Source organism: Alosa pseudoharengus, unplaced genomic scaffold (genome assembly GCF_046254945.1).
Source record: "Alosa pseudoharengus isolate Yale_2024_CS ecotype anadromous, Long Island Sound unplaced genomic scaffold, YU_APseudo_1.1 YU_APseudo_1.1_scf_13, whole genome shotgun sequence".
Lineage (NCBI taxonomy): Eukaryota > Metazoa > Chordata > Actinopteri > Clupeiformes > Clupeidae > Alosa > Alosa pseudoharengus.
Window position 1 is genome coordinate 36,957,266 of NW_027468598.1, and position 12,500 is coordinate 36,969,765.

At 38.9% G+C, this 12,500-nt stretch overlaps 1 protein-coding gene across 2 annotated transcripts in view; it reads left to right on the forward strand.

Moving 5' to 3' along the window:
- Positions 1–12,500, forward strand: part of LOC143122154 (chloride channel protein 2-like) — a 113,853-nt gene that overhangs the window by 71,561 nt on the left and 29,792 nt on the right. For both annotated transcript variants that reach the window (XM_076282981.1, XM_076282982.1), the window contains exons 10-12: positions 9,892–9,993; positions 11,146–11,230; positions 11,520–11,675. In XM_076282981.1, the coding sequence (XP_076139096.1) occupies positions 9,892–9,993; positions 11,146–11,230; positions 11,520–11,675 (343 nt within the window). The remainder of the gene's footprint in view (positions 1–9,891; positions 9,994–11,145; positions 11,231–11,519; positions 11,676–12,500) is intronic.

The following is a 12,500-nucleotide window of genomic DNA, read 5'->3' on the forward strand; positions in this document are numbered from 1 at the left end:
TCAATTTGCAATTTATGGTCGCCCAATCTGTATTTTGTTAGGTAACGACTTTTTAATCAGATAATTTGCTAGTTCGTATTTCCGGTTTAATCTAAGATAACAATTAATTTTCTTATTATGTTGGGCGTCTTCTAACCATTGGGAAATGTAGGCATTTTTGTTGTTATTGTGGATTTCTTGTAGTAGTATTGGTTTTGTATATGTTGCTTATAATCAAATTTAAGAGGTTGTCTTTATCTGGTTCTGCTGAATTTTCAAGTAGCGCTTTATGGTTTAGATTTTGAGGGTCTGAACCTTTTAAGTGCATCCAGAATTTTATGGATCTTTTTGTGATGGCCAGGGACATAGGGAAATGACGTAATTCAGCCCTGCAGGCATGGTTGGGTAGCCTGACGAGCCAGACCCACATTAAAATGTAGGGTCTGGGCACTCACCGTTTGCAGTGCTCAGTCCGACGGGCGGGATAATCGGTTGTCTTTCAAATTCCCTCTGCACGCAACAGGACAGCGCTGAGTCCCATGCGTTTTCCCACCAGCGGAGCTAGTTGGCTAGTTCAGACTTTTGCCATCTTAAAACAAGGTTAACTCATGTCACACTGTTGGCCAACAGCAACATCCATCTTCTTTGTTTTCAAGTAGCAGGGAATTCAAGCCAAACCGTTGCAACACTGCCATCAACCTAGGTTTCTAGGCTAATGGTTGGGTGTACTTCAATGTACATGTAGGAGGCTTTTGCACAGCTCCATGTGTAAGATTTCTATAACAGATTTATCCCAAGATTTTTTTGATCGCAGTAAAGCTGGATCCCAAATTTCTGAGCCATACAGGAGGATTGGTGTAATGACGGAGTCAATTATTTTTAGCCAAATTTTGATGGGGGTTGGAATTTCTTTAAAGTTTTATATATTGCATATAGGCTTGGGTATCGAATATCGAGTATTGGTTGGAACCGGGACTATCTTTGCAATTTTCCCGGAATCGTTCAAAAGTTTAAATTTTGATTCCTTGTTTCGATTCCCAGTCCGCCGACCGGAAGCAGAAACGGCTGAACACCAACGAAGAAGCGCATAGTTCATAGAATTAAAATTCATGGAGAAGGTCAGACTGTTTCATTCAGAAAGCAGGGTTCCCGCGGATCCTTAAATAGTCTTAAATACAACTGAATTTTCGAAAGAGAGGTATTAAATGTGCGTTTGGGACCGCCAGCGAGTGCAAGAGAGCGAGTGATGTCTCAATCCAGTTTCGTGTAAAATGCAATTGTATAAGTGACTAGGCTATTAGGCTACGGGAGGAAGTGTAGTGGTTGCAGAGTGAAGATGGTGTGAAAACGGTAATAATACAGTAGGCCTATGTACAAAATAATATGCCTGATGTTTTCGTGGTGTAGCTGAGGCCAGAGAGATATACAGGTAGCCTACGTGGAATGAGGAAGCCTACGGTAGAATGAGCGGGAGAAAGAGCGATAGGTTGGCCATACGTTCGAATTTAGGCCGGACATATGGATTTTAAAAGCCCTGTCCCGCGCAGCCTCAAGCCGGACGCTCATTTGTTCTCCTTTTTGGAGTTGCGCTTGGCATCTAAAATCGTTGCTCGGACACAGCATCGTTTCACAAACTATGGACGCGAAGACTGCTGGTCAAATTATGTGCAGTGCTTCGCAATCAGGAGGAAATACTGTAGCCTATATGTTAAGTTGATCTGTTTGCATCTTTCCAGCGTGTGTTGCTGGCCTAGCCTAGGGAAGAAAATATCTGTCTAAGTTATAATAGCCTACCTGTAATATCTGCCAGCAGCTTGCTTGCCAGCGTTTCCCAGTAGGCTAGGCCTACTTCGCAAAAGTTGTGAACTATAACCGCATATTTTTTGAATGTCGGCGACTGGCTACATAAAAAAAAACGTGCGTTCATAATACGTGCGTGCTTGAGATGAAACCAGCAGTTTTCAGCAGGATCATGCGAGGAGGACCTGTCTCTTAATTAATTTAAAACAAGTCAATGGTTTTACAATGTTTCAGTCAAGCTTTTGTTGGTTTAGATACAACTGGTATGCAAAATGTAAAGTAGTGGATTAACTTGAATTTGCTGTGCTGCATATTGGACAATAGATGCACATAGTAAATTATATAAAGTAGGCTTATTAAAATATGTAAATAGCTTAGTCTAACTTTGAAAAAAATATTGAAGGGAATCCAGTCCAGTGCACATGTCATTGGCAAGTAGCCTAGGCTACTACAGACACAGGTGAAGAACAGTCAGCCTCAGCAGTAAGCAAAACCAAATATGTACAGCCAGCTTCAAAAGCAAGCAGCCCATACCCTAAAATTTATAGCATTGAAGGTAATTCACACACAATTATTTTTCTTTCGCCAAAATATATTTGGTAACTTCTGTAGACATCCAAAATGGGGTGGGGGTTAAGATTAGTAGGGAAAAAAAACTATTGCATAAACAGTCATATATATTTTTTTGCCGTGGTATAGTCGTTTCATTTAGATGTCTTGAAAAGGTCTTAAAAGTCTTTAAATTTGCACTTGGAAAATGTGCAGATACCCTGAGAAAGACCGTTGGTTAGCTAGCTCATTTAAAATATCCTAAACTTTTTTTGACCCTGCCTCTTAAAAAAATCGGAATCGAGAATCGTTAGGAACTGGAATCGAAATAAGAAATCGGAATTGGAATCGTTCAAATGCAAACGATACTTAACCCTAATTGCAAAGAATGCTCTTTGAGCTTTGTCTCTGAGCATTTTTATGCCTGTGCTGAAATTGCCTGAGGCGTTTATAGTTAGTCCTAAATATGTATAATTAGTTGTATGTTCTAGGATATCAGGGCCTAATTTGAATTGAAATTTACTTTTGGTTGATTGTGCTTTTTTTTTGGAATATCATTACTTTTGTCTTACTTAAATTTACTTTTAAGGACCAGATCTGGCAAAATTGGTTTAAAATAGATAGATTCTGTCTTGAACCTTTTTATGTAGGTGAGAGTAAGACTAGATCATCTGCAAACATAAGAAATTTTACATCTTTGTTGTATAAATTTAGACCAGGTGCTGTTGAATTCTCTAGCATTGTGGCTAGTTCATTAATGTAGATGTTAAATAAAGTGGGGCTTAGGCTGCAGCCCTGCCTAACTCCTTGGCTTTGTCTAAAAAATTCTGTTTGCTTATTTCCTATTTTAATGCTGTTATTGCTATTTTCGTTGATTTGATTAAATCATAAGTTTTGCCTCCAATTCCAATTTCTAAAAGTTTCAAGAGCAAACCTCTAGATTATCTAGAAATTTTATTATGCGGCTGTTGATGATACCGCAAAATAATTTCCCCAAGTTGCTTGTGATGCAAATGCCTCTGTAATTATTTGGGTCATATTTGTCGCCTGATTTAAAAATAGGGGTGACAAGGGCTATGTTCCAAGTGGTAGGGAAGAATCTGCTTTGTAGTGTCAAATTAAAAAGTTTTTTTATGGCCTCTTGCATCTGTAAATTGCTGAATTTCAGCATATCTGTGGAGATACGATCAATCCCACAAGCTTTGCCAGATTTCAGTTTTTTAATTTGGTCTTTTATTTCTGTGATTGTAATGGGAAAGTCCAGGGGATTTTGGTATTCTTTAATGTTTTTCTAAGGATTCTTGTTTGGATATTATTACTTGCTGTTCAGGTATGAGTTCTTGACTTTCTGGGTTCTGGTAAAGATTTTTAAAGTAAGACAGCCATATATTACCATTTTTGATTGGTGTTTCAAATGTATCTGTTTTTGTTATTTTTTTCCAATTTGACCAAAAGGTGTTTTGGTTTATTGATTGTTCAAGTTTGCTTAGTTCTCTGTTCATATACTCAAACTTTTTTTTTGTGTAATAATTGTTCATAATGTTTTAGTTCAAGATGATAGTTCTCTCTACCTTCTATATCATTTGGGTTTCGGTGTTTATGATTGGATAGCTGTCTTAACTTTTTCCTAGATAGATCACATTCCCTATCAAACCATTCTTCTTTACTTTTTACTTTCTTTCTCTTCATTTTGTTTGTTTGTTTTAAATTAGATTTGTTTGCCAATTTGATAAATATAATATTTAAATGATCACAGGCCATGTTCGCACTAGTTTCATTATGTTCATATTGGGTCAATATGAAATTTTCAATCCTACATTCATTGTCATGATCCTGCATGACTGTTTCATATAGAGCTATTTTTTCCTCTGTCCAACAGAAAGTTCTAGGTAGGGGTATTAGGTTTGGCTCAGGATTTTGAGGATCTAATTGAGTATCTGGCCATTTTAGGTGTAGGATTGCCTGACAATGATCAGAAATTGGTAATTGTAGCATCATCATAAATGCTGTTATGACTTCAGGGTCGAGGTCGGTGATGTTGTAGTCAACCACAGAGCTACCAAGGGAAGAGGAAAATGTAAATCTTCCAAAGGAATCTCCTCTAAATCTACCATTAACAATATATACACCTAGGCTTTTACACAATCGCAGCAGTTTTGTTCCACTAGCATTGGTGGTACCATCAAAACTTTGCCTCTGTGTATTAACTTTTTGGTTGTACAGAGGTGTACTATGAAATATGTGATTGTCACCTTCTATGGCAACATAGTCTATTTCTTTACCGGTCCTGGCATTGAGATCACCTAAGAGTAATACTTTTCCCACAGATTGGAAATTATTTATTTCACTCACAGGAGTGTCAAAAAGACTCTCATCATAGGTGGGTGGTGGTATATACACTGCACAGAGGTAGAGGTCTTGGCATATACTCAAAAGTCCTTTCTTAATTTTGAGCCACAAGTGTGAGTTCCCTTTTTTGATAAGGGTTACTTTGTTTTCGTATTCAGCCTTGAACCAGATTAAAATACCCCCTGAATTTCTGCCATTTTTTATGTGGCTTTGCTTGAGTGAGGGTAATGACGATTCTAAATAGTTGTGTGGGCAATGAGCAGATTCATCTCTCCAAGTCTCTAAAAGAATAATGATATCTATGTTCTCAATACTAATACTAAAATCAGGGTTGGTTGTTTTACAACCAAAGACAGAGGAAAATAGTCCTTGAATATTCCAAGTACTTATTTAAAAAAAAGCTATTTTAGAATTTTAAAAGTTAGGTTGTAAATATTGCAATAAAGTTGGATCACATCATCTAGATGTCTAAATAAATGGATTTAAGATCTATATTGGTATCTATACAAAAGTATACTGTAGGAGAGTTTTGTAGTAGGACTAAAATTAAATGAAACAGGAAATAAAAGAAAGTAAGGATGGAAAGTAAGGATGGAAGATAACTGAATAGTTAACTATTGAAAAAAAAATAGATAAAAATAAATAAACAAATAAATCCTACGTAATTGTATGATATACCAATAGGAACTGAAAGTTGTAGGTAATCATGTTCATTTTTGAAAAATATGAATCCATATGTCTTAGTACTCACACACACACACACAAACAAAAACTTACAAATCAACATATAAACACCTACACAAATTACATATAGGTCTACCTATATGCATACAAACAATACAGCTATACAAATGATGTAGACAAACACATACATGTAGCCTACACTCAAAACAAATTTAGACACACAACACATATTTGATCATGCAAACAAACATTAAAGACATACATTCAAACATCACAAACATTCAAAAGTCACATACACAGCATGTTAGAATACAAACATGTCATGTACGTAATATCTCCATACACACACACACACACACACACACACACACACAAACACAAACCATATGATTAGGACAAAATGAGACATGCAGACATGTATACATACGGCTCTACCTAAGGTAACAACCACAGACATCACATAAAATACAATTTACGTAAGACATAGACAGACAACATAAACATACTCATTCACATGTCCACAAGTGCACACATACATATATCATCATCACACCTATATGTAAGTGTGTAAGAGTTGTACAAGTACACAAGTAGGCATATAAAACGAAACAAATAAACACAGACACAAATAAGTACTTACATATATCAGACATATCTATAAACGTACATGTAATCCCTAGAACTATAAATCACTGTCTGTTAACATAATAATTTGTTGCACAACAGTGTGACAAACTCTCTAATTTGTTGTTGTTGGTTATTTAGATTCTGTGTCACAGGTTTAGCTAGTACTGATGCGTAACTTGGGTTGATATTACTTTGGTTTGGCGTAGACACACCTGTTGTCTGTCTGGAACTAGTAGGCCTATACCATCGGGAATCAAAGTAAGGGGCACCTGACCTGGGTGGATTTGGGGAGTAGGTGGGTTGTGTGTCCCTGTGTTTGTTGTAGTTCTGGGGATATATTGCTGTTGTAACCCTGGATCTTGTATTTTTGTAGGTTGTGCAAGAAGCATCAGGCCTAGATGTTCCTGGTGTGCGTGGAGGATTGTAACTTCTTTCTCTGTAGATGGGAGTCCGCTTTCTTCTTAAAACACTGTCTTTTATTTCTCTTGCCAGCAAGCTTACTCCTTTTTTGTTTAGGTGGACTGTGTCAAATAGATGTTTTGGAGAGATGTCTTCATGTAGGATGATATCAACGTTTTGGATGTTCCTGCAGGCATTGTACAGTCCTTTATTCGTTTCTTCAGTGATGTGTTGGGGAGTGTCAGATCTGGGCAGAATGGTAGACAATGAAATGTGGGTTTCAGGGAATTTTTTTCTAGCCTGTGTGACCACCTCTGTAATTCTTTTAACCACGCTATGGTTTTTAGATGTTGAGAGATCATTTGTACCAGTGTGGATTATGAGATGTTTCAGGCTACTGTATTTGATTTTATTTTCCAAAGCTGAGGTTGTACGACGGAATTTTTTTTTTTAAACTCGACATTTCGAGAATAAAGTTGAAATGTCATGTCGACTTCAATCTCGACGTGTCGACTTTAAAGTCGCCATGTCGACATTAAACTCGACATTTCGAGAATAAAGTTGAAATATCATATCTACTTTAATCTCGACGTGTCATGCCGACATTAAACTCGAAATACAGTTTAAACATAGCCTACAGTTTAAGCTATGTAGCCTACACTAACACACAATATGTGACATGAATAATAGGCCTACTTCAAATAGGTGTTATTTCAGATAGATTGCTAGATTGCAGATATCCAAATGCTACTGTAGATTACGTCTTCTGTTAACTCATTGCCGTCATCGTAAAGCGCTGTATCTCGCGGTTATACCATGCACTATTATATAGCTAGAATAATACATGTTTCCAATGATATAATGTTTCTATAGTAGGCTACAAAATGTTATTTCACTCTGTTTTACGTGGGTAAGGCCACCGCACATCCAAATAACTGCCCTTCATGACCCACAGGCCGTCACTCTCCATAGGTTAACATGGCAAAACTCATTTTTCTAAAACTGCTTTTTCATGTCTCACCTGCAATAAATATAGGAGGCTATAAACACAGATGTGTATAAGTATATAGGCCTATACTCTTTTGATCCCGTGAGGGAATATGTGTGCATTTACTTAGAATGGGGTTGCCTGGTCGGGAGGACAGCTTCATTCGTCTCTCCATAGACATTCAGCAATAGGCTGTTTTGACAAACAACAAACAAACAAACATGCAATGTGAAAGTCTGGGATTGGGGAGAGCACTTAGTATACCTAGTCTACTGTAGTGCATAAGCATGAAGTTGAACCTTTAGATGAAAAACACTCTTTAATAATAGGCCTACAATAAATAAATAAACCGCTAATGACGTTTACTTTTGACCATCGCATTTATAGCCTGTAACTCCGTGATAACAGGAAAGTAGCCTATTTGGCTGAGCAACATAGGCCTATGTTCTATGTTTTGTCCACATGATGTAGGCCTATGTCTAATCATTGTTGCACTCGAAGAAAACTGCAATGTTTCATTCGTCCTCCCTTTCAATCCTCCCGAGCGGTCGTTCTCTCTCCAAACTAACTTTAAACTCAAAATGTTGAGTTTAATGTCGACACGTCGAGATTAAAGTCGACATGATATTTCAACTTTATTCTCGAAATGTCGAGTTTAATGTCGACATGGCGAGTTTAATCTCGTCATGGCAAAACATTTTTTTTTCTTCATGTGTGGCTCTAATACTCCGTCGTAGAGGTTGTGCTTGGACTTCTGATTTTCACAGCTTTCGATGATGGGAAAAGTCGCCTCATATTTATATATTTCCCATTTGAGTCACATAGAAGCAAAATGTCCTGTTTCTGCTGTTAGTGAATGTGTGTGTGTTGTCTGTATGCTACCGAGATCTTGAATTTCCCCTGGGGATCAATAAAGTATCTATCTATCATGTCCGCATCAGAATTAATGTTTTCATTTGGCAGGTTGTTACCATTTTGGAAAGTCTTTTGCATTAGCCTACTTGAAAAGTTACTCCTCTAGTAAGTATTTCACATGAAATAAAACAATAAAGCATTGAGACCATTCAACAAAGCACACTGGGTAATAACAAATTCAACACATGAACTTGTTGCTATGGACTCGTCTCTAGGCTTCCTCAGTCATTGTAAAGCTGCCGAAGCTGAACATTATCCAAAACTCAATTTCTCAGACGAGCGTCAATTTGGGAGCTTGCTACTTCCTTCTCAAATGACTTGAAAAGGCCGTTTGCACAATTTCACAAATAATCACAGGGACCGAAAAATACCTAACATGCCAACTTTTTCCGGGTTTATCATTTTAACGTTTCCCTGCTGTCTTGCCGTTTTAATATTTTCCCGTAGAATATCCCATATTACTGTAATACTCATAACATTAGTCCTGCATTCTGGCCTGTCTCTGTGTTGTCCTGTTGTTACCCCTTGCCCTTCCAGTGAAACATATGTATTCAAATCATCGTTTTGCTTGCTTGAATGCGAACTCAGAGTGATGTTAACCTAGGCCTATTTAAGTTAACGACGTGGTTGTCGTGAGAGCAAGATTCATTAGCGCTTGCAGTGTTCAGCCGTAGGCTATGCCTACGTGCGCACCTGCCAGGCTACTCAGCTAGACAAAGAATTCCCCCTGTATATTCACTCCAAGTTGGCCTACCATAACTTACCAACTACACTGTAGACCATAAACTGGCTATTTATATGACCAAATGTATTTGTTCAACTTTATGAAGCAGAATTACGCACTGCTACTTGGAATGTAGGCCTAACACATTTTTGTTGGCAGGAGAGAGAATGACAGCGATTAACAAATTGCACTTGTTGCTGGTTACCAATAAATACTATATATCTTTTTGCAAACAACAAAAACAGAAAGGATGGAGACAGCAAAGCTAGAGATGGGCAGGAACAAGGTCAATTGGTAGAAATGCTTGTCAAAACGTTAGGAGCTGGATGTGTGGATGAATGAAGCACATATGCTTTGTGTTAATCATGCACACTAAAAAGTTAGGCTACACGGTAAATTACAAGTAGGCCTAAACCAAAGTTAAATGTAGCTTTTTTAGGGCTGGATAAAGTTGACCAAATGGATATAGGCTGTTAGGCGTGAATAAAGTAGGCTACTTTGTTGCTCCAACCCTTCCAACGTTAATGGGGACGAATGTTGACATTTTCCGTATTTTGCGTGAGAAACCCGGGAAATCTCCCTTATTTTCATTGTTCAATGTTGACAGAGCTATGGAACGAAAGAGAACGTTATATGGCGACAGAAATCAACAATCAAACAAGCCACTTTGATTTTTTGCTGTTTTCATTAATACAAAAGATGGGTGACCCTCCCTCCTAGACAAAAAAAGTTAGGTGACCCTCCCCTCAACAAAGAATAAAAAGACATGACCCTCCCCTATTTTCCTCCGGTGACCCCGTTTATAAATAACGAACGGTCCCTAATCTCTCTCCCTCTCTTTCTCCCTCTCTCTCTCTCCCTCTCTCTCTCTCTGCAGGATTGCTAGTGGTTTTGGGGGAGCTCTCTTTGTGTACCTCAACAGGCTTATTGTCCAGTTCATGAGGAAGCAGAAAACCATCAACAAGTTCCTCATGAAAAAGTGAGTTGTGTGTGTGTGTGTGTGCGTGCGTGCGTGTGTGTGTGTGTGTGTGTGTGTGCGTGATGAGGATGATGATGATGAAGATGACAGGGTATCTGCACATTTTCCAAGTGCAAATTTAAAGACTTTTAAGACCTTTTCAAGACATCTAAATGGAAAAATTAAGACTATACCACGGCAAAAAGATACATATGACAACTTAAAATTGTTTTATGCAACAGTTTTTTTTTCTACTAATTTTAACCCCCACCCAATTTTGGATGTCTACAGAAGTTACGAAATATATTTTGGCGAAAGAAAAATAATTGTGTGAATTACCTTCACAGCTATAAATGCCCAATTTTAGGGTCTGGGCTGCTTGCTTTTGAAGCTGGCTGTACATATTTGGTTTTGCTTACTGCTGAGGCTGACTGTTCTTCACCTGTGTCTGTAGTAGCCTAGGCTACTTGCCAAAGACATGTGCACTGGACTGGATTCCCTTCAATATTTTTTTTAAAAGTTAGACTAAGCTATTTAAATATTTTAATAGGCCTACTTTATATAATTTACTATGTGCATCTATTCCCATATCAATCATATGTCCCATATACAGCACAGCAAATAAATGTTAATCCACTACATTTTGCATACCAGTTGTATCTAAACAAACCAAAGCTTGACTGAAACATTGTAAAACCATTGATTTGTTTTAAATTAATTAAGAGACAGGTCCTCCTCGCATGATCCTGCTGAAAACTGCTGGTTTCATCTCAAACACGCACGTATTATGAACACACGTTTTTTTTATGTAGCCAGTCACTGACATTCAAAAAAAATATGCGGTTATATATAGTATATAGTATATATAGTCACTTGTACAATTGCGTTCGGATGGATGGAGACTTTTCACTCGCTCTCTTGCGCTCGCTCACTCGCTGGCGGGCCCATACGAAAATGTAATACCTCCCTTTCGAAAATTCAAGACATCCCCCACAATTTAAGACTTTTTTAGGCCTTAAAAACCAAAAGTTAAGTTGTATTTAAGACTTTTTAAGACTTTTTAAGGATCCGCGGGAACCCTGGATGATTATGACAATGTGTGTGTGTATGTGTGTGTGTGTGTGTGTGTGTGTGTGTGTGTGTGTGTGTGTGTGTGTGTGCGCGCGTTTTCAGGCGTCTGCTATATCCAGCTCTAGTCACTTTGCTCATCTCTACCATCACATTCCCACCTGGTTTTGGTCAGTTCATGGCTGGAAGGGTAAGGAAAGACACACACACACACACACACACACACACACACACACACACACACACACACACACACACACACACACACACATACATTTACACACACACACACACACACACACACATACACATACGCACATACGCACACACACACACACACACGCACACACACACAAACACGAGTACACTCACACCCACAGTTACATCGCACACGCATACATACACACTGAAACTTTCACACACAGTTACAACTCTCGTATACACTCAAGAGCGCTGTGATGTCACTTCCTGTGTGTCAGCTGACGCAGAAGGAGTCCCTAGTGACGCTGCTGGATAATCGCACGTGGGCCAAGCAGGGCATCGCCGAGGAGTTCGACTACATCGGCCACTCCCAGGCCTGGCAGCACCCTCAGGTCAACGTCTTCGTCACGCTCCTCATCTTCATCGTCATGAAGGTGAGTCTCCCCTCCTCATCTTCATCGTCATGAAGGTGAGTCTCCCCTCCTCATCCTGTCAGTGCAGCCTTCATCTCCATCACCATCGTCATCATCATCTGTATTGTTATTATTTTTATTGAATGCTTTGGCAACACTGTAAAATGTACATTCATGCCAATAAAGCGAATTGAATTGAAAGAGAGAGAGGGAGAGAGAGGGAGAGTGAGAGAGAGAGAGGGGGAGAGAGAGAGAGAGAGAGGGGGACAGAGAGAGGGGGAGAGAGAGAGAGAGGGGGGGACAGAGAGAGGGGGAGAGAGAGAGAGGGGGGGGGTGAAAAGGGGAAAAAAGGACTGCTTTAAAGTCTGTCAGATTATATTAGTCATAATCTTTCTGAAGGATAGACAGACTCTCTCTCTCTCTCTCTCTCTCTCTCTCTCTCTCTCTCTTAAAAAACACAGACACATACTCTCTCTCACACACACACAAGCTTCCCTGTATACTTTTGCCTGATGTTGCACTTTCACACATGCAAGTCAGCAGATGTTGGCTCACTGCAACATCTGTGTGTGTGTATGTGTGTGTGTGTGTGTAAGTTTATTTGCTATGTACGAAAAAGATTTGTATGTGTGCATGAGTCAATGTCTCTGTGTGTGTGTGTGTGTGTTTGCATGTCAGTGTATACATTTGTCTATTGTTGTCATCGCTATACACCATGTTTGCATGTGTGTGCATATGTGTGCAGGTACCTTGGTCAGTGTGTGTATCTGTGTGAGAGTGTGTGTGTGTGTACCTGCATGTCACCTTGGTAACCCCGATGGAACTGGGGGTGATGAGCAGTAGCAA